The sequence below is a fragment of the Lichenostomus cassidix genome, chromosome 5 (assembly GCF_008360975.1).
Source record: "Lichenostomus cassidix isolate B80296 chromosome 5, HeHo_3.0, whole genome shotgun sequence".
Classification (NCBI taxonomy): domain Eukaryota; kingdom Metazoa; phylum Chordata; class Aves; order Passeriformes; family Meliphagidae; genus Lichenostomus; species Lichenostomus cassidix.
This window is the reverse complement of record NC_139486.1, coordinates 35,531,843-35,542,287: the sequence shown is the minus strand read 5'-3', so window position 1 is coordinate 35,542,287 and position 10,445 is coordinate 35,531,843. Positions and strand designations below refer to the sequence as shown.

At 41.1% G+C, this 10,445-nt stretch overlaps 1 protein-coding gene across 4 annotated transcripts in view; it reads right to left on the bottom strand.

Annotated features, from left to right (window-relative positions):
* Positions 1-10,445, bottom strand: part of PAPLN (papilin, proteoglycan like sulfated glycoprotein) — a 51,687-nt gene that overhangs the window by 32,288 nt on the left and 8,954 nt on the right. For 2 of the 4 annotated variants that reach the window (XM_085062253.1, XM_085062256.1), the window contains exon 2: positions 7,323-7,385. In XM_085062253.1, coding sequence (XP_084918379.1) covers positions 7,323-7,385 — 63 coding nt within the window. Of the gene's footprint in view, positions 1-7,322; positions 7,386-7,814; positions 7,888-8,049; positions 8,142-10,445 lie in introns of those variants that run through there. The other 2 variants (XM_085062254.1, XM_085062255.1) reach the window with 2 other exon arrangements.

Here is a 10,445-nt window from a genome sequence, read left to right as displayed (position 1 = left end):
GACTGATTTAGGAGCAGTATTAGCTCACCCTGGAAACAAGGGACCTTTCAGTCAGCATAAGGGAGAAGGAAACATGTAGATAAAAATCCAAAGGAAGAGCATTTGAAAGTCAGATTACTGGGAGGCAATTAGGATAGAAAACCCTTCTTCAACACACACACCTCCCTGATAAATATTCCAACATTCCTCCTACAGAACTAGCGTTATTTATTCTTTCTGTAGAGAGTAAAATCTGCAGGGACTCTTTGTTGTAAGGCTTTTGCATCCACAGTGTGCAGGAACGATCATTTTTTGCAGTATCACTCCGTTTATGTACATCCCAAAAGGACCATCAGACAAAAGAAACGTCCCAAAGCTGTATAGTGACAGGGAAACATTTTAATAGGAGCCCAACTCCCATATTTGGAAATCTGTTCATGGTCCTCATTATTTCAGCAACTGAACATGTGTATACAGGCAAATATAAACCTGCATATGTATAATAAATAATAAGTACACTATTACATAAGATGGTAACAGGACATTTTTAGATGCTGTCAGCCAGTTTCTGTTCAAAAGCCTCTTTCTGCTTTCTTCAGACTCAGGAATGCTTTTATCTCATGTCAGCCAGGACACCTAAATTCCATGCCCTCATGCATCTCAGAATGAAAAATCCACAATCTTCACCACTGTTACAAATTCATTTGGTTCTGTTCTTCCCTTGCTTCAGCCTAACATGCATACAAGAATGTAGTTTCTTTATCTGCATTAAGTATATATTTTAATGTTTCAAGAAAAGTGAGAAAATGCATACAACCATCTTCCTTGACTTCTAAAAACTCCCGAAAGAGCAGTGTTAACGCCCAACTGCTCTGTCCAGTTTTACTGCCAGTTAAGACACCAGAAATGCATCCTTTCTGGAAATATTGATATTGCCCATGACCCTGGCAATGCATGCTCCCAGGGTTCGTTTGCATACAGGCTGCTGTGGTATAGAAGTTTAGAAGGCCAGGGATGTCATTTTTATGAACACTGTATTGCTTTCATCAGTCCCTAGAGAGATGAACCGCTGATGTAGTTGCAGCATTTGCTGTTACCAGGCCAACGGTATCTGATATCATCAGCAAGCAAAAGCTATGCCTCTGAGTCACTAGACCTCCAGACCTCATCTGCAAAGACAATTCCAGTATGCATCATATGCAAACACAAGAATTCTGGAAAAGCGTCCTAGACAGCTTATTATATACCATTGTAATGTTTATTTTTATGTATGAAATATCCACTGGAAGAGAAGCTATGACTGGGACTTGACTTAGAAAGACAGAAAATGCTGGCACTATGTAGGAACACTTTAAAAGGGGCCTTTGAAAGACTTCTCAGTCAGTTTGATGAGACGGATAGGGAACTATGCATGGGAAGACAACTGTGCTTCCCAGACAAACGCATTGCAAGCATGCAGTGATCCACAAAGTTCATATCACCAACTGTGTACAAGTGATTCAGTGGGAATAATTTCCTAGTGCCTTGTTGCCACTCAAATACTAGCAAGCTATCAAAGCAAACATCAATTTACAGTCCCAAGTGAGCAGTGAAGTTCTGCAGTCACACATCCAAACAACCCACATCCCAGGAAAGTTCTTACCTCTAGTATTTCCCTTGCTCCTTGGGCACCTTTCAGGACTTAGAGATAGTCAACCTGAATTATTTTGTGGATTTTTTTTTGCGCTGCTTTTCCAGACTGACGAGCAGCAACAAAACATTCTGTTACACTACTTGAACAGTCGCTGCACAAAGCACTCGGTTACTTGATAACCATGCTATGCCTGAGAGGTTTCGGACAAGGACCCTGCTTGCTTTTAGCCCAGCAGGTTGCATAGCTTTGGTCCATTGAGATGCAACTGAAGCATCATTTTGGACACTGAAACATTGCTACTGTGACTTCTGGGGCTGCTTCACATGCTTACTAGGTTCCACTGGGATCAGATACAAATCTCAGTGCCAACAGGAGAACATGGCAGGAAATAGAGGCTGATGACAAGGCCCTGTACAACTGTTATCCACTGAAAGCAGATACTGCTCACAATGATAAAATGAGTAATGTGGTGTTATGGTTATGTTAGGTAGTGTTTCCATGGCTTAAAACTACAGTCAAAATCAGATTCTCTCTCTTTAACCTTTCTTAGTATTTTTGAAATAACATTGCATAATTTTATTTGATAAATATCTACTTTCTGAAATAAGGTTAATGTTTATTTCTACACACCCTGCACTCTAGCCTCATTTAGGAAACATGTAGGAAAGAAGGGTGAAAACCAAACACTTTACAAAAGAAAACTACCACCACAATCACTTCTGTAATGGTTTAATTGCCAAAGTCTTGGCAAGTAAGAAGTCTCCAGTGAAAAAATGCAGCTTTGTTAACCTTGAATAATAATTGCTCAGGGAAAAGTTAATTGCTGAGAGAAAAGTTAATAATGGAAAGTGGAAAAGAAAGGAAAGAGTCAAGATGGCCCAAAGGTTGGCTACTCCTATGGGCTGGGGGCCAATAGCAGGAGGCTCTCTCAGGACTGCACAGCAAGCCAGGGAGCAGCACAAGCCAGGGCACAGCCCCAGTCCTGGGAATTGGGCAGCTCCACCTGAAACCAGCCTGGGAGATGGGACTGCAGGTGGGCCTGGCTCATCAGGGTCCATGGCTGGCTGGGCAGAGTTGTGCAGATCCTCACTGCAGCATCCCTAGGGCAGGAGCCAGCAGCCCCAGGAGGCTGCAAGGGGATGATAGGCAGTGGGCTGCGTGTGGAGAGTCCAGTCAGGGCCAGTAAAGCCTAGCAGTGCACTCAAGGCCCTGACAAAAAAAACCCACATGGAGTGTATCCTTACACATGTGCCCTTTGGGTTGTGAACCATTTCTTTCTCCTTTCCATATTCAGAAGAACTACCCAGTCCTACAGTGATGACCACTGATAATATATTTCCATACAGCTAGGTTCCACACGACATGTGGTATCCAACCCTCAAACTCAACTGAAAGGGAGCGGAAAACATTCAGCACATCTTACATGTTTATAATTTAGGTATCTACTGTATGCCAATATGCATTTTCAAGATGACTCCATCTGCAACCGGCTAGGATATTAGCCAAAAATGCCACCAAAAATAAGCTAATTAATCCAAACCACATCAGCAAACCATTTTTTTATAATCCTGTCTTAACCATTGATCTCAGCTCAGACACAGCAGGCTTGCAAAGAGCTTTGAAGGTGAATAATGCCAAGTACCATTTTTGTGAATAATGAATAAGCAATCAAAGAAATGTATTTTAGTAAAACTAGAAAAACAAGAATGAACGTGAACAAGATGGTGACAGCTGGGAGTGAAATACAAAGTGGTACAGAAGAAGTGAGTATCTTATTAAGACAAGCTACTTTACAAAGATGAGAAAAAAATCCAGGCTTCATTAGCTTTAATGGCTTGTGGTTTACACTCATGGTGTACATCCCTTTTCATTCCCCTCTCACCCTAGTCATGGCTTGTTAGCATATCCCCTCTAACAAATCCAGTAGCTCCCCAGCACTTTCATTTTCTCAAAACACTTCAGATTCTCCCTACACCATTGAACCCACTCCCTCATGGTTCTCAGCTCTTTTCCATGTTCCCTGTTGAACTCTTCAACACTCCTCATTACGCTCCCTCTCTCCAGGCTGTCCCAGCATACAGCTGGCTCCTTCTACACCTGCTGATTTCCTGTCAGCTGGGCAGGATTTGGTGCGTGCCTGGTCCACTGCACAGCCAGAGATGTGCTGCCCCACAGGCTTGCTGGGCAGTGGGCAGAGCAGATACCAGTTACTTTTCAGAAATGGAAAGAATTCCAGAAACTCTGTGTGGCCTGGAGATGATGAGGGAATTTAAAGAACTCTCTGAAAAGATACAGCGATTGCAGAGAAGTCAAATTAATTCTTGGAATCCTTGTGGAAGAAACGGAGGACATTCAGGAAACTCTACAAAGAGGATGATTGTGAGTAAACTTTATGACCCCAAACTTATTTGGAAAAGTGAACAAAACACACAGAATGAAGTCACCAGAAGTTGTTTATCCAAGGGGCCCAACAGGAACTCAAGGTTGAAATGGATAAACTGTTACATACTAGCAGGCAACCCTCTCAGCTAAATCCACTTCGACGTCTGATTACTGGAAAGTGGAAAATCTGACACCAGTTTACAAAATGATCCCAGGGGAACTCATGGAACTGTACATTCACAGAGCATGAAACTGACGTCAACTGATAAATTAATAGAAGTTATAACAAAGAACAGAACTATCAGGCACCTGCATAAATACAGGATGTTTGGGAAAAAGTCAATAGGACTTTTTTAAAGACAAATCCTTCTAAGAATATTGCAGTTCTTCAATTCAAAAACATGTCAACAGGGTAACCTGCCAGATACAGTCAGATTTCTAAAAAAGTTTCAAAACAATCCTTCACCTAAAGCTTTGAAGGAAGTTAAGCAGTCACAAGGACAGTTCTTCAATGGATGATGAGCAGGTGGCCCAAAGACAAAAGCAGGAGTGAAATCTCCATCCACTGCAAGAACTGACATTAGCAGCAGAATTCCATAAGGAACCTGAATGGTTCAACACATTTATTAGTTATGCTAAAACCATAGAAGTAATGAAAGTAGATGATAAGGGTAATAATACAGGGTAGTAAAGGACAACCAGAGACATACTGCAAAGAGTTATGGAAAGACATTGCAGTATAAGTGATTTATCACCAAAATGTCAGTGGAGATTTCATGTAGGCAGCTTCAGGGATGCACAGGAGAAAACACAAATCCTATCCCAAATTGCTTTTATTTATTAATTATTAATTAATAATAATAATAAATCATTACATGAGAAATTATATTTAGCTCTCAAGTGCAGGGTCTTGGTGTTATGGCTTCAAGGAGGCATTGACCAAATTCAGGGAAGAGAAACAGAGACATCTGAAGCGTAAAGGGTTCATAAAAGTGGAAGTGTATTGGGGGAATAGTACTTGCCAATCTTTTAATGGTTTTTTTTTCTAGACATGTGCTTGTGACATAGCTGAAGAAAGGATATAGGGCAAAATGAACTGGTCCTACTCGGTACAATTATTCCTGTGCATGTTTTCTACCCTTCCTCAATAGGAATATTAGTAAAATCTCCTCTTTCTTTCTCCTCACAGTAATTTTTACTGTTTCTGTCTGACTTTAAATTTGATGTCCTTATGCATCTTCTGCCTGTTGTGTCAAACCTGGTTAAGGCATTTGAAAGTTTTTTCCATAGACTAAACAATAAGAATGTTCATTTATTTAGAATAAATTAAAAACCAGCATTTCAACCTAGAAACGCAAATCCATAGAAAGAAATACTGTTCAGATGAAATGTATTTGAATACGAATTTCAGCCAAGCCTCAAGCCAGCCTTCACTTTAGCACACCTGCAGTACAATCTAGGAGCAAATGTAGGTATTGGACATGATCTAACTATCAGCTAATACCTAAAGGTCATAAAAAGTGAAACAAAACTTGTCCTCAGATGAGCAGCTTTTCCTTGAATTTGTCCATGGTATGGGCAGATAAGACATTTCTAATCTGGAAAGGAGGATTTCCAGTTGCAAAAATTTGCATCCCAAGGTATACAATACACACACTCCTCCTGCCCATCCAGCTGTAGTTTCTGGTGGTACTACAGTGCAAACAAAAAAGAGGCTACAACTAAAGGATGACCTCCCTTTTGAGATCCTTCAAAGTCTGCTGAAAAGGAACAGATGCCACAGGTGCTATATGGTAAGACATATGTTCTAGTAGGAAAGAAGGAATGAAGACTACAGTGGGTTCACCAAGAATGGGAGCATTGGGCAGGAAATTTCCAGCAGGCAGTGAATTTGACAAGCAAGAGTCCCTCTTTTGCTGCTTAATGCTTCCTGCCATGTCTGGCAGATAAGTAAATATAAACTTGGCATTTATAGCAGCAAGGATACCACTCCTTTTCTGCAGCAGTCAAAGGCATGTGGGCATAGCTTTTTCAGAGCTGTCCCACCTGGGGGAGTTCAGGCAGCCCCACTACTCTTTTGGTGCTCAGCCTGATCTTGCACAGACTTGAGTTCTGTCACTACAGTCAGTCCTGCCAGCTCCAGCTCTTGCAAGATGGCCATCCCTTGCTATGGTTCAGCCTGATTGCATTAGCATCTGGTAAGAATGGCCCACATGAAACAAACACCATTTCTCTCTTCCCCACTAGAAACAAAATGCAGAATTACTTCAGCAGGGCCTTAGTGCTGCTGGATCTTCCTGCTTCCTTGTGACTTGGACAGCAAAAGCTGTCCTTTCATTCAGTGTGTCTTCAAGAGGAGCTATTGATTGCATGCAGGGGATAGAGTCTAATGCTACAGAGAAATGTCAGCCTTCACAGTCTCAGGGTATTTAAGTCATATCCTTTCCAAAAAATCACCAGATCTCCAAATTGGAAATAGGAAGGTCAACAGATGAAGTGAATATAATATAACCCATTTCTGGTTCTTTTAACATACAGTATGATTTTTTATTAGATGTGAGATAGCAAGAACTCATTTAAGCATATTTCCGTCTGCAAGAGAAAACACGATAGCTAACAAACTGCTTGATTTCTGGTCTCTCATCCCTGATCTTCAAAGGCACCCTAGAAAGCAAAACACTTACTCCAAGTGATAATTGCCTCTTTTTTCCACCACTCTCTGTTCCTTTACACCTAACAAACATGTAATGTCTTTCTTTGCTAACACTTCCTCTCTACTCTGCAGGTCATCTTTTACCTTAGATGTCCAACTCAGTAATAAAGTCTAACTTCAACTCAGGGAAACTGTTCTCAAGCTGCATTTACTTCAGAAAGATCCTACTTCTCACTCAGAAAGGAAGAGGCATCCCAGTTCTTAATAGCTGCATTCTTTTCCTGATAGTATCAAATTGGCTTAACATAAAGTAACCTCTCCCAGTAAAAGCTAAACTACACGGCTAATACTTCTAAGACTAGAGAAAAGGGGAAAACGAGCTAACCAAAAATCCATTCTCTATTTCAAGTGATAACTCTCTCTAGCTTTGAAGCAGGAGACAGCAATTACTGCATTGCAGATAACATCCCTAGAACCAAAGGCACCACCAGAATTCTATTATTTAATTGCCATATTAGAGTTTTCATAAGACGTACCACAATACGCCTGATGACTTGAACCTATCAGCCCTTTCAGAAATACTTTCTACAGTGCACTTGAGTTACAGATGGTGACAGTTCTCAACAGAAGTATCTTTCACATCTTGTAACAATGTTCAGAAGAGCATTTACTTACTGAAAATGCAGAAGGTGGCATCATTGTGAGCATGAGCAGAAGCAACAAGTTCTTCATCTCTACCTATGGGGAACAGAGAGATTACTGATCAGGATTGCTTTCTTCTTTGCTGCTTGTTTGGTAAAAAAGCTATGATACCATGCAGTAAAAATGGAGGTGGAAGTAAAAGCAAGGTGAGAGAAGAAAAGCAGTTTTATCACTACACTCCCTGGATAGACAAAGGCAACTGCAAAGACTGAAATTACCCTGAACAGAAAGCCAGGATATAATTACTGACAGTAAATATTTCCCTGAACTTTTCTCTGGTATTATGAGAACACCATCCCCAGGCACAGTGGAAGGTGCATGCTGTGGCATGTCTGCCCTCCCACCTGTTTACATATACACATGATAAAATACTTGAAGATTGCAATGACTTCAACCAACCCAAGGTAAAAAATTCCACAGTTAACATTTCTGTACCCTACATTCACCGTATGTGGTTGTGCTTACTTAAAATCCAACAATTCATCGTGGACAGCCATAGCTAGATTCCACCATGAGTAGTTATATCCCCTCTGCAGACCTAGAAAGGAGATCAGGTCGTGTAGGCTGGTACGGCAGCATACAACAGTTCCTAAATTTGGGGCATTAGGCACATTTGGGACCACAATACTTTGTGGTACATTCCCTGTTGCTACTTAATCCTTCCTCTTTTGAGTTGCAGCCCACACCAACCACCACTCACCAGTGTTCACAGCTGTGACCAGGGACACTTCAACCACTACAGACTGACACTTTTTCATCACCACTTTCTCGTGACCTCATGACCAGTCGATTAAGCCCAGAAAAAAAAAACAGGAAAAGAGGTGGACTAGATATTCCTAGAACAATTCTGTCTCGTTTGAGCTTCTTTCTAGCTTGGGAAAGGAAAGGTAAAAGGAGAAACTCTCCTTTCACAACACACAAAAGCATCAAGGAAGAAATGTTCATCTCATCAGTCCTTGTAATAACATCTGTTTTAATATTAACATTTCATATATAGCTCCTTTAGCCTGGCCTATTAAATCCAGATAAAAAACAGATTGTGTATCATTATTAACAATGATAACATTAATATAAAATCATTGTTGCTTGAAGACATGACATCAGAACCAAGAAATACCCAAAATGAAACTTGGTTGATCTGGATTAGAATATTTCATGTTACTTTATGATGGACAACCATTTTTCTCATAGTCCTAGGCCTCAACGAGCACATCTTATTACAACTCTCCAAGTCCATATATACCATGGATATTAACACTCCCAGCACTCACTGCACTGAGAATAAAAAGCTTGTTCTTAAATACTTTCTCTTTCAGATGAAAAAGCAACTAAGTTCTGAGAAATACATTTTCACTAAAGTCTGTGTACAAAACAGCAATGAATAGGGAAAATGTAATTGGGAAAACAAATACTAATAAACTTCTCTTCCTAAACACTGAGCGTTAATCATAAGATCCATAAGAAAATGAAGATACAGGAGATTTTCATATGAAAAAAATTAATTAATTTTGTTCACTAATTTTGGATTAGTCGTTCTTAAGAAACTGAGGGAAGACTATGTACTCTGTATCCCCCACATGTGCTACTATTCTTCCTACTCAAATCTAGAAAGAAACAACCTGGGGATACCCTCCAAAAGAGCTCAAGAATGCTCTCTGTGCTCTAGAGGCCAATGACTAGATCAGGCTAGATGTGTGTCACAACCCTGCCAAGTATCATATCCTCTCCCAAGGGAAGCACAGGCAAGAAGAGACCCTTTTGCTACAAGTTCCATTAACAAAAAGTTCTCCTGAATGAACTTACAATGTGCCTACAGCACTAGGAAAGGGCACTCTGAAAGTGCCATCTTCCTTGAATGGCGTTGATATCAGAAGAAAATATTTGAGATCAGCTCCTATTCCTACCACCCAGAGAAAAAAAATCTCTTCCCCAGCACTCCTCTCCCATATATTCAATTTCCAGGCACCTCTCAGGTCCGCAGATACAGCCTTGAAAATCAAATCCTTGTTCTGCTGCTAATGAACTGTCTGCTCAGCTCTTTCTAGCATCTGAGCCAAGAGGCAGGCAGGGAGCTGGGACCAAAGCACACAAGGCTCTTGGAGAAGAGGCTAGAGGAGCAGCTTACCAGGGCTAGCAGTGCTCCCATTCCCCAGATAGTTAGCATCTGGATAGTTAGCCAGACAGGATAAAAAGATTCTCTGAGGAGACAGCTAGAGTGAGAACTCAATGTATGGGGCAGCCCCATGCATCAAAGCAGCAAGAAATTACAGGTCTGATGCTTGCTTGTACTTTTGTGCCATTGGGCTTGCATGGAAATTGCTATGATATGTCCCTTTAGCATTAAAATGTTTAGACCATCCAGCCCTATTAAAGTAGTCAAGAGATTCCAGGAAGGATCATCAGAAGGAAGAACAGAGCTGTCTGTATCCTATTAAATTCCCCACTGGAAAACAAACCTTGTATTTGATTATCTGAGCGTCAACAAACTTGTTATTTTAAAAGCTTCCTCAGATGTAGAATTCAGCACTGATTCCTTTCACCTTAGTTTCAACCACAACAGATGGGGCTGAAGAATCTGTCTGAAACCTTAAGAAAAGGGTCAAGTTCTGTTTCCAGATTTGATGGCTCTTTAACTCCTTGTAGGACCTGGGGTACAGCAGCATATGTTTATTCTGCTTGTTTGCTATTCTTCTCACTGGAGGCTGAGTATGCGGGGGAAGGAATGAAAAGGACAGTGTTTGCAGTGCTTTCACTTGTAACAACAGCAGCTGCTGCTCCCGGAGCCTCCTGCCCTTCTCCAATTTTCTTCAACCCTCCCCAGCTCCCTTTTCCCACTGTGTGCTAGAACAGCATCCCCACCCCTCCTCCACCCAGAAACAACAGCAGGGCCTGAGGGGAAATGGTGACTTTATGCTCAAGCTATGGAACAGCTGCTGGAAAGCTCACATGCAGGAATTCCTGCCATAGTGCTAAAATATGAAGTTATCTCAGGGAGAGACTTTATGAGTTCACAAGTAAGGAACAACCAGAATCTTTAAGCAGAAATAGAGATATGCCCAGCTGGAAACCTCTGCCCATACACCAGAAGAGATTCAA